At 42.7% G+C, this 12,518-nt stretch overlaps 1 protein-coding gene across 4 annotated transcripts in view; it reads left to right on the forward strand.

Annotated features, from left to right (window-relative positions):
* trim9 (tripartite motif containing 9) overlaps positions 1-4,177 on the forward strand; it is a 67,347-nt gene extending 63,170 nt beyond the window's left edge. For all 4 annotated transcript variants that reach the window (XM_079573448.1, XM_079573449.1, XM_079573450.1 and 1 more), the window contains 2 exons: positions 985-1,147; positions 3,727-4,177. In XM_079573448.1, coding sequence (XP_079429574.1) covers positions 985-1,147; positions 3,727-3,804 — 241 coding nt within the window. In that variant the 3' untranslated portion in view covers positions 3,805-4,177. The remainder of the gene's footprint in view (positions 1-984; positions 1,148-3,726) is intronic.
* Positions 4,178-12,518: the final 8,341 nt, after the last annotated feature.

Consider the following 12,518-nt stretch of genomic DNA (forward strand, 5'->3'; position numbering starts at 1 on the left):
AGAAAAGGCGAGTCTCCAGGTAGTTTCTAAGAAAGAAGAAAACTAACAGGTTCGATTTCAGCTGAGTCTCCACGTGGTCTCCGAGAGGTCTCTGCATCTCAAACAGCAGTGTGAACACTATCTGTTTTCCTCAAGCTGTGAGACTTTTCTGTGATGTCCCTGCAATGTCTCTGTCAGATACCAAGGAGTTCTTAAAGAGTCGTATGGAGATCTTCTCAGATTCATTGCAGGGACGTCACAGAAACGTCTCACAGGTTGAGGACAGTAAATAGTGTTCTCGACAAAGCTGCTTGAGACGCATAGACCTCTCGGAAATCAATCCTGTTAGTTTTCACCAAGACTACCTGGAGACTTGGCTTATTTCCAAAGGACGTATCAGAGACATCTCCATGACCAGCAGCAACTCTCCAACCAGTCTCCAGGCCTTTCGGGTTAAAGCAATGTTGCAATACTGACATGACAGTGAACCAGTAGTTTGGGAGCCACTATAATTAGTAGCTCTCCCGTCTATTCCCAGTTGCTTCACACATCCTATTTAAATTATTGCTTAGGCTTGATGAAGCATAATTTGGATCCATTTTCTTATTGTTTCTACCTTCATCAGGCCCAAAGCGCTTTACAGCAAGAAACCAGACACCCATTCACCCACTCATTCATACACCAGTGTACGCAGACACTGGAGGCAAAGTGGGTAAAGTGTGAATCTTCAAACCCCCGACCTTCCGATCATGAGACGACCCGCTCTACCAGCTACACCACCATATGTCACCCCATATGTCAGTCACAAGCTGTGCCATCGTCGCTATTTCTGGGCAAACACCCGCACTCTGCTCTAGGGCCAGGGTAGTATCTCCTGCCGGTGGGTAAAGCTGCCAGGACTGTCTCCAAATGAGCAGTGTAGCTGAACCAGGAGGAGGGAAAATATATAGAGAGCAGTGAAAATGATTAAGCTTAAGTGGTTAATCATTTCTATGTTGTTGTCAGGACGGACGGGGGCATCGCGAAAGGCTCTACGATCGGCGTACTGTTGGATTTCTCTCGAGGGATCCTCATTTTCCTCCTGAACGACGAGCAGCAGGGCCCAGTGGCGTTCGACAGCCTGGAGGGGGCGTACTACCCCGCGATCAGCCTCAACAGGAACGTACAGGTAAACAATGTCTTTCTTTCTCAGCCCCATCTGACCTTTTTCTGGTCACTAGTTTACACACACACTGGCGGATCCATAACGTGTGAAGCCGCTAGATTGGACCCTACCAACTTGAACTTGTGTGAAGCCAAGTCTGGGTTCAGAAAGTCCAATACCTCAGCACCCCAGCTATAAATAGAAACCGAGACTCCAACTACAGCCCAGTTAAAGCCCAAAGTCATAAAATTAGTGATGGGCGAGTGAAGCCTTGTCACACTTCAAGGCTTTCCTGGCAAAAAGATTCTGAGCGTCTTCATGCTGTTTGAACACTGACCTCTTGTGGACAAACTTCATTAATGCGACTTCTCATAAACATGAGTAAAGCACCATTTAATCGATGTGTGCAATAGAAGTTTCAAACAGGCGTGTGGCGTAAATTGTACTAACAATCTGATGGTGATGTTTGAATGATCAGACCATTCATATATAGGACAATAAATAATCTGCAGCTCCGAGGCAGGACCATGGATGTATTATATTAACAGGGCAGGACATCAGTCATTGTTAAAGCAGTACTAAGTAACTCTTGCCCCTAGAGGCCATAAGCGCAACTGCTGGTGTCGTAGCAGTTGCGCTACGACAAGAGTATATAATCTCTTGGAGATTATATACTACGCTGACAGGAAAGGCTAAGGGAGAGAGGAACATTGTACATCCAATTATACAATGGAAATAATGTTTTTCACTCAAACTTAGCTGTAAATACTGTTTAAAGTGACGCTAGCCCACAGTTAGCTTTGCCCGTTAGCCTGTTAGCTTCTTCTTCGTGATCCTATTAGTGTGTATTGGTGGCTCCGGTCCGGTGACTTCTGTCGTTTATGTCAGAAAAACTTAAGAATACAAGCATACCGGAGCATTACGTGAAGTGGTTGCTTGTGTTGAAAAACTACAAAACAAAGGCGCAAGGCGTTCAGGGAGCTGCTCTGATTGGTCGGTAGGCTCCATATCGCTGCGTCACTTCCTTTGAAAGCGCGCAATGGAGTGTTGCCAGACCCTCTTCTGTAAATAAGCGGAGTCTGGTTGGCGAGACTAGGTTTTCTGGCCAGAGACACTAGGGAGAGATGAGTAAACGCTTGATATTCACAGTCTTCCTAATGATTTCGGTGCTGCAGTTACATAGTCTCTCCACCAACGCTCCTTGGTGCCGTTCAACCCCATCATGATGCTGCTTTAGTGAGTCATGGTCCCCTAATGTTAACTTATAATGAGCAGTGGACAGACTTTTTCACTCATGGCTCCACCAGATATTTCTAATAGTGAAACCAGTTTATTGTAGCACTCTTCATGAAGAACCTCTGCCTTCTGTTCTGAGGAAAACTTATACAGAGAACTGCAATATGGGAGTTGTCAGGTGACCCACTCCTGCCCAAAATTGACGTCCTCTCTCCCAGTGTGCAGTACACCGAGCGGCCACCAGAGGGCCCCCTACCAACATTCTTGCTTGGGGTCCCTTGGTACCTTTTCTACGCCACTGTAAAGACCAGAAAACATCGAAAACACTCTGAAAATGAAGCACCTTTTGAGACATTTGACACTTTACTCAGACAACCAGCGATACAAGCTCTTATTAAATAAATGAATATTTTTTTCTCAAAAAAAAAAATCTCGGAAAAGAAAAACATTAAGGAATTACTTTTTATCATGCAGCCTCATTCCTAGTTTTGTGGTTAAGGCAAGGGAGAACTTGGCGCCAGAAAATACGGGATAATTTAAAAAAAAAATAGGTCATCCTTTTAAAGATCAAAACCCCATTTATTCACATTTTCAAACCGGCTTTTTATTCTTTGATCTACAACTACTGGAACTATCTAGAGCTAAATATTCCTCCTGTGATAATGCTGGGTTAGTCACAATTAAAGGGACCAGCAGCACGAGCTACACGTCACGTAAGGGCCGAGTCTACAGTGAAAATCCCAATATTTTGTCCCAGCTCTAGTAAATATACATATATATAATTATGTACTAAAGCTCCACAGGATAGTTTCAGACGGTCATTCCAAGAAAAACTATTACATTCAATTTCTGTGCCTACTGAATCCTGAAAGACATTTTTTAAGGTTTGTGGGGGCCATATTGGACTCCATCTTTGTTTACAATAAATCCTTTCACCTTTGCGTGTTGACTCTACCATAAGAATGTCAAGCCAAAGCAAATGCATAAACACCCAGTCATTTGCTTATGCAGAAGACAAACGCCAGATGTCATGCTTTGTGTCACCAACTGAAGAATCCTTTATTCTTATTTTAGTGACAAAATGATCTCCTGCAATAAATAGACGGACCAAAAGAGTGCAGACACTTAAAAACAACAAACTGGATTAGACATGAAAGCTGACAGGGAGCTTAAAGTGCACAGATCAGGGGTGACGTGTCCAAACCCACACAAACTCTCTTATGTCAGGCCATGTTAACAAATGTATATATTTTAAGATTCTATTTTTTATTCCCAGCCTGTTTCTGTGTCTACCAATGTGTGACACACAGGGAGCTAAGAATAAAGCCTTGTATCAGCTTGTTCTTAACATCTCTCTCTCTCCTCAGGTGACCCTCCACACCGGGCTGCCCATCCCAGACTTCTACACCCCCGGAGAGCCCGACCCCACCGGCTCCGTGTGCTAAAGACTTAAACCCCAACCGCCCTCTTCATCTCTGGGACCCTCCATCTCTCCCCCCACCCGTGCAGATCACAGAACTGGGCCTTTCCTGCGCTGAGCCTAAACATTATGGACCACAGTGGGTTGAACGGGAACCGAACGTTGGACCAAACTTAATGTTGAAGTGATTGTAAAACTGTCAGTGAAGGTGATGTACAGATAAACTGAAAGCACACGCGTCATTGTTCAAGATCCATCGTTTCTTGTATATTTTAGCTCGTAAGCGTTTCACAGTCGAACCACAAGAGGGAGCCAGAGGGTTAGGATAAGAGAGTGAATGTGGAAAAAGGGAAATCAAAGCATAAACAGTAAAAAAATAATGGACATCAGTCAATTACAGATAAGGAAATGAAGAAATAAAAGCTTAATGGGCAAATTTACTGCAGATTTTTGTTGAAGTAAGACATTGCAGTTACACTTTATAATAACTGCACCTTGGGCAAGACACTTCACCCACCTTGAACAATTCATTAGTTAAGTGTGACAAACACTTCATTACTGTTTAACAATGAGTGAGTGAATCATGTGAAGAACTATTCATTATGAGTTTGGCATTAACTGTAGTAGTTATTAAGTGTTAGTCACACTTAAAGGGACTATACAGAGTTTAAATATGTTAAAATTATGTATTCCCCCCCCCCCCCTACATGTTCCAGCCATGTCCTAATGTGCAGAATGAGGCCAGACCTGTTCACGACAACTGCCTCTAAAATCCTGCACTGTCACTCCAAAAGCTTAATATACACGTATGACCTGAGGTGGCAGTAGTGAGTATAAAATGGCAAACTTGCATCTTGCTCCTTTAACTAATGAATTGTTCATGATGTATAAAGTGTTAATTCATCATTTATTAAGGCTAAATAAGGTGTAGTTATTGTAAAGTGTTACCGACATGGCAGGTGATAAAAGGATTCAAAGATACTGCAGCGATTTGAAACTCTGTGAATGATGGCTTACACTTGTTTTGCGCTTTACAAGCCTGTGTTAGCAAGTTTCTCAAAGAGCTACACTGTCCTCATTATCCATTCATTCATACTCTGTGGTGGTGAGCTCCTATTGTAGCCACAGCTGCCCTTGGGGTAGACTGGCGGATGCCCCACATTCATTCTGGCCTATTGTGCATGTTTTTTTAATGGTAGGGGAAACCTAAGCAGACACAAACATGCAAACTCCACACAGAAAGGCCCTTTCAGTCGGGGATCGAACCTTTTAGCTGTGAAGCACAAGTGCTAACTGCTCTACCACCGGGCCACAAATATGAAGGTTGTAAGTTTTATTTAACTTACTTAAGTCCCACACAATACGTGTAAAAAAAAGTGACTATATTCGTGACAAGAAACCTAAATAATGGATAGAACCAGGCGTAAAATGTCAGTTTATTTTGTTGACATATAATACAGAAAGATTTTAACGAAACATTACCTCAAAAAATAGCTTGATAAATCAGGTTTTTGCAAAATCATGCCCCTGAAGCTACAATTCCCTTTACAAATGTGTGGAAACTCATTGAATCAGTGCCAAAGTTCAACACCTTATTGTGAAGATTAGGCAAGAGAAAACCGGTCCAAAAAAAGAACTGAATTTGCCTGCAGTGTCATGGAAACAATCGCAAACAACCAATGTAGTGTCCATTATTTTTTTACTGTTAAGTTCCCCCAGGATGAGAGCAATAGTCAGACTCTTGGCCCAGTGTTGCGTAAATGAAAGTCCTCGTCTATGACTTTCTGTAAGATACTGCTTTAAATAAATACTTGTGGAGACAGAGAGACTTAAATGTTACATGTACGAGCCAGAAAACGACGTGCTCTCTTAGAATCGTCTGTGAAGGTGCTAACGCTAACAGTTTGGCTACTTTTCTACTGTCGGTGACTGAATCTGAGTAGTTTTGTAATATATTGTTGATGTTTGGACAAAGCGAGTTATGAGAGTGATATTTTCTAATGGTTTTTATCGTCGTGGCTTCGTTCGATGCACAGAGAGAATCCATGTCTTTAATTTCATCTCTCTACGAACCGGAGAGTCAGAAACGCTATTGTTTTCTTTTGTAGCTCAGCATTTGCGCTGCCCCTTCACTCACATTGGCACCTTGGACAAAAATGGAAGATACAGTTAATGTCCTAAGACTTTGGACAATTTGTTTTTTAAATAGCAATTAGAAGGTTTTTGTCTTGTCCTCACAATTTCCTCTTTTCTGACACTTCTGCTGCTCTTCAGGGGGAACCGTCGACCAATGAGAGGCAATTCCTCCAGTGTGTCTATTAGGAGTAGGGCTGGGTACCATTACATTTTATTTTTTTATACTGAGGTCTTAGAGAAAGCCATACCAAGCATCACAGCAGCTCTGCCTCAGGTCCTGACCGTGCCTGGTCCAGACGCTGAGGAGCTGGGACGCCTCAGCCAAAGGCACATTGAAAACAACACCAGCATCAGCCCGGAGAATCTAATGGTTTACAATAAACATCACAATCAGTCTGACAGAAACACTCACCGAATGAAGACAGAGACATGTCGGATTTGGAGCAACAGTGGCGTTTATTAGAAAGTAAAATTAGAAACTCTGTATGAGTCTACACTGCACTAACGCAGAATTGTCTAAGTCCCACGGATTCTACCCCAAAATCAGAGTCTAATGATACTAACTCACTACAGAAATCCCCAAATCTGCCGATAATTCCCCTCAATTCTTTTTGTTTTAGCAGGACATTACTTCCTCCTGGAACCGGCACCTTAACGTGGTGGAGGGGTTTGAGCGCCCGATTGATCCTGGAGCTCTGTTGTCGGGGGCTTCGTGCCCCTGTAGGGTCTCCCAGGGCAAACAGGTCCTAGGTGACGGGTCAGACAAAGAGCGGTTCAGAAGCCCCTTATGAGAGACCAACAGGCCCGGTTAGAATTGTGGACCCACCACCTGCAGGAGGAGCCATAAGGGGCGGACGGATGACTGCAATTTGTTTATTCATGGTCCTGGTTTCCTGCTGTTGGACTGTCATAGCTTTGCCAACCATATTTAGTGCTGATGACCTTGTGCACACATTCCTCCTTGGTCAGTCTCTCTGGAGCTGGTGAATTTACATTACATAGCACAGATTTTTAACACCTATACTTAAATATTTGTCATCTAGAACCCATCCATCCATCCATCTTCTTCCACTCGTTCGTTACCGGGTCGTGGGGGCAGCCGTCCAAGCTGCCCAAATCACATTGCACCAGCCCGTCATGGCTCCTCCTGCAGGTGGCGGGTCCACAGAAGGACATGCTCATGGTTCTAACCGGGCCTGTTGGTCTCTCATAAGGGGCTTCTGAACCGCTCTTTGTCTGAACCGTCACTTAGGGCCATGGGAGACCCTACAGGGGCACGAAGCCCCCGACAACAGAGCTCCCAGGATCATTCGGGCGCTCAAACCCCTCCACCACTTTAGGGTGATGGTTCCAGGAGGGCTCATCTAGAACCATAAAGTATTCAAGTAACTTACTTTACTGCTGATACCAATAGTTCCTAAACTTTTTTTTTCAACCCTACTGGCTTCATTTAACGGTACCCAGCCCTAGTTACCTATAAGGAACCTCTTTATTTGAGCTCTACAAAGGGAGAGGCAGAACTGGGACGTGACCCAGTCCTTTCAGTCATGACCCAGAACTAAACTGAAAGCTGTGTCTTTCAGTTCAGCTCCTTCTTCTTGGTGGTGCTTATATTAGTAGAGCGCCTTGTAAGTCAGCAGTAAAATGTCCGATTCAGGTTAAAGACTCATCTGCCATTCTCAGGCCTCCACGGGTCGATCAACGTTTGGTGCTTGTGTTTGCGCTTCGTGGCCTTCTCTTCTTCTTCTTCAACGAAACCATGAGCAGCTACTGTAACATCGAGATGCCTGAGGAAAAACCTGCTGCTACTTCGGCCTGGCTGCTGTCTGTTTTATACATCCAACAAGGGCAATCTTCAGTTTGCTTTTGAATGAGTTTGGGATTATTTTTCGCATGTTGAGAATCTCCCCTGGACTGTACAGATTGTAAAGGCCGTGACAGAGACTGAAGCGCATGTCGGATTCCTGGAAACATTTCCCCAAACACTGAACCGATTCAGCATTTAAAATCACTGAAAAATCAGGTCAAACGCTCTTTTTGCTTTCACCGATGTTTCCTGAAGGAGAACTGTGTCTTTGTTCAAAACTAGAGGATGTTTCAAATGTATATCGTCTCCAGAGCTAAACTGCGATTCTTTGTTTGAACTCAAGAGGGCGCTGATGTTTAACAAATAGTGTGATTGTAACGTAAGGTGTGAACCAGCCAAATACTTCACAAACTCACAAAGCAGTGTTTCCCAAACTGTGGTTCTGGTTTAAAAGTGAGGCATTAGATGTGAAGGATTAGGATTTTATTTTACTGATACCTTTACACAGATCTTGGAGAGTCTTATAATACTTTTTAATGGCATTTTAATGCATCAATACAATATTTGTCATTTATTTAATAATAAAGTTGGACTGAACTGGGTTTGGTTGAGTCCAGTCCAGTTGTTTCACTACGAGAAGAGCACTCCCTACACCAGGGGGAGGCAATGTCCGACCTGTGGGCTAAATCCAGCCCTCCAGCATAAAATCTTTGGCCCCAAGAAGATTTTTCCAAATATTATTTTATAAATCAGAGACCAAATATGTGATAATGTACTCAAAGAATGTGGAAAATACAGTCAATGTTTAAACATTTTCCTGCAAAACACCGCATTAGTCGTATATAATGTATTTGTAGAAAACTGTGCTTTACTTTGAGCTACAATTCGTGTTTTGGAGATGAAGAAAACGGGCCGTCCATGACACAAACTTGCCTCGACGAATGAGAGCCTTCACAGACATGTAACATTTTGTAAAAATATTGTTCATTCAATACCAAGTTTAGGCCCCTGATGGGTGCAGGGACAGCTCAAATATATGACAGAAACTAATAGTCTTATATGGAATAAATTAAAGGCACTATACCTGATTGATTTGTCTAGTAGTGGAAGAAAAAGTTGTTTGTCCTGTTTTCGTACATTGTAGAGAGATCTATTCTAATTATAAAGAATTTGGATCAATTTCGTGAACTTGCGGCCGAGATTTCGAGCATTAGTGACCCTGAAAAGTGACCCTGTGAGCTGTCATGTTTTAGTAAAGGTATAGGTATCGTAAACCAAGTATTGTTAAAGTGCTGGTATCTGGAGAATATATAACTACACCCATCCCTATAGTCAAAAGTATGGTTTGGCCTATGGGTCCTTGAGTTCATAAAGTCTCAAAGTCCAACACACATCCTCAGATTTGTGCCAAAGTCATGAAGGAACCATTATTTGGGGAACACGGCTTCAGAGTGGATCCATTCCTGTGGTGGGAGCAGATCGTGAGTGCGCTGGGCGACACTGCGCTGCTCGGTCCGTATGAACTGGAACATATGTGTGGGATATAGATTGTTATGAATGACATTTACCCACTGTTTTTCTATCGTTTCTGTTCCATTTTCTCGACTGTACTGTACATAATATACTGCAAGAGAGAGTATGGACGACTTTTGATATCATTACAGTAAAAAGGGAATGTCGACATTTGGGGCAATAGTTCAGAACATTTACTTGAGTTTAAGGCTTAAACAACAGTATTTCTATTTTGTTTCTTAGTCCAAGGGAAATCTGTCCTGTAAGCACATGAATCCTTGTAAAACAGCCCAAAACAATATGACAAATGAAAACATCCCCTTTTTACGGTTTACTCTTGGTTTGATCTAGATGAATGTATAACTAGAGCGTCTATGGAGAGTTTATGAAATATTCAACATGGTTTTACAGTATATGATTGACATGATTATACCACAAGACCATTTTACTGCGATTATTCTCATTATTTAAAGATGTAACTAAACGAGCCTCTGTGTTTCTGTGTGTGTGGATATTCAATAAATAGATATTAGAGGTGAATCTGACTTCATTGTGTCTGTCTCTGTTCCTTCAGTCTGTTTCTTATGTTGCCCACGGTGACCATGGGGTTGATGGATTTTGTTTATTGGGGAAGTAGTAACGTAGTAGTAGTAGTAGTAGTAGTAGTAGTAGTAGTAGTAGTAGTAGTAGTAGTAGTAGTAGTAGTGCGTAATATGAGGAAAACGCGTCACGAGATTACTGTCGCGTATAGTAGTTTTCTTTCCCGTTTTTAAACCCCATGGGAGAGAGTTGCATATTTGTCCAGCGTTAGAAAGTCTCTTTAGCGCTTGAATGTCCCATGACTGGAGCTGTGTCTGTACAGTCGGTGCTCGGGGATGGTAAACGCAGAACCGAAGAACTCGAGCTCCACGTTTTGTGGACATGAAGTCAGTTTTTTAATCCTACTGCTGCGTGTTCATGGTGCTTCATGGTGAAGATGAGTGAGTTCATGTTAGTTTCTTGAGCTTGTGTTTCTCAAATCCTGTCGCGGAGGAGATGTTTCCTCGTCGACGGTCAAACGCACAATGAGAGCTCACACAGGCTTCCACGCGGCCGAGTGTGGGCGGAGTCACAGCAACAGCAGAAAAAAAAATCTTAGATTTTTTTTTTTTTTCTCAGCAGAAAAAACTTTTCTGAAAGTCCATTTCTCATTGTGCGTGTGTGGACACTCACAGTGAGCTACTGTTGATCGTGTTTTCTGATGAAGATGAGGAAGTTTGTGTCATGAGTTGTAAATTGTGTTTGTGTTTTGCTTTAATCACGTTTTTACTCTGCGTTTGTGCTTGTTTTTTTATTTCAGTATATTTGTTTAAATTAATTGCACGTGCCCCTATTTGTGTCCCTAACTATAATGCCATGTGGATAATCAGTCCCTGCCCGTGCCAATTACGCACAACTGCTCTGGTGCGTAATATGAGGAAAACGAGGAATAAACAACATGGCAACCAATAAAAACCCAGAAGAAATAAACCATTGAATCATTTATTAAATACAGGGTAAACACAGTTTAATATGAGTGTCATAAGTCGGGGAGCAGCGGTCCTTTGACATCTTCCACCAGAGGCAGAGTCCACATGGTGACATCAGGTCATCTCCTTTTCCACACCCAGCATCTCTTCATTTGGATCCTGCAGCTGGGCCATCGGAGGAGCTCCTCTCTGACATGTTTGTGGTAAACTCCTCTTACTGTCATGCCTCTTGGCTGCCCAGTCCTTGTCTGTGGCACCATCACATTTCATCTGGAAGCACCTCTTTCTGAGCGGGCTCTCGGAGAGTGTACATGATGGTGAGGCCTCTGAAGTTCACAATTAGTTCCAGTGCGCCTTCCTCAGTGGTGCGCAGCTGAATGTGCTGCAGAATGAACTGGAGCCCAGGCAGGATCCACTGACGCAAAGAAGATGCAAGACATCCTGTCACTGTGGCCATGTCCGCGAGGTTCAGGGCGAGAGTCAGAGTCACTTCTTCCCCAAGTAATTTAACTTTTACACAACACTTTAATACTTGGAGTTTTCCGTTCCCCCGCTCCACGGACACTTTATATAGGCTAGTTTGAAGATTTTTTTTTCCAACCAGATTTTTTTTTTCTCTGTCTTTTTTTTCTCTGTCTTTTTTTTTCTGTCTTTTTTTTCTGTCTTTTTTTTTCTGTCTTTTTTTTTTTTTTTTCAACCACCAGATTTTGTTCAACTGCACTTTGGCCGCCCGGTCCCCGTCACACTGTGGCACCATCAGACAATTTCTGCTGGAAGCGCCGCTGTCTGAGCGGGCTCTCGGAGAGTGTATATGATCTTGAAGCGCCTGAAGTGCCCAATTAGTTCCAGTTCCAGTGCGCAGGACAAGTGGAAGAAGATGGATGGATGGATGGATGGATGGACGGAGGACATTACTTTTTTAAACTATTCCAATATCATTCCATTGTTCATGTTTACCGATCACAATGTGTTTATTCATTGGTCCAGGTTTGCTGCAGTTGGGCTGTCATAGCTTTGCCAACTTTGGTCAGTCTCTCTGGAGCTGGTGAATTTACAGTATATAGCACAGATTCTTAACACCTGTACTTAACCTCTGAACTTCCACCTTAACCGAGTGCATTCTCTCCAGTTCAGTTTTACCCTAATCTAAAAGCTTATCGACTGGAGCTTGCCGCCTATAGGCCAGAGTAACGCCTCATTTAAAAGTTATGCCCTACAGAGCTGATGGAGATGGATCTTTTTCCTCACGTTGTGACTTTGAAATTTTTAAAGTTTTCGTCACACATTTTTGTCAATTTATCGTCATATTTTTGTAGTTTTTTTTATCAGATTTTTGTCATTTTTTAATCCTATTTTTGTCATTTTCTGTTGCTCTTTTGTGGTTTTAATGCTGAATTTTGAACGCTTTATTTATTATTTTTGTATGGTTTTACATCCTCATTTTCTTCTTTTTGTCACCTTTTCAAGAAGCTTTTAGATTTGGTTAAAAATCGAAAGGGAAAAAATGTGCTTGGTTCAGGTGGGGGTTAAGAGGTTAAATATTTGTCATCTAGAACCCATCCATCCATTCATCCTTTCATCTTCTTCTTCCACTTCATCCAGCCGTCCAAGCTTCCCAAATCACATTGCCATTGGCTCCTCCTGCAGGTGTTGGATCCACAGAAGGACGACCTCATGGTTCTAACCGGGCCTGTTGGTCTCTCATAAGGAGCTTCTGAACCGCTCTTTGTCTGAGGACCTGTTTGCCATGGGAGACCCTACCAGGGGCCCCCAACA

This window comes from Gobius niger, assembly GCF_951799975.1.
Source record: "Gobius niger genome assembly, chromosome: 16".
NCBI lineage: Eukaryota > Metazoa > Chordata > Actinopteri > Gobiiformes > Gobiidae > Gobius > Gobius niger.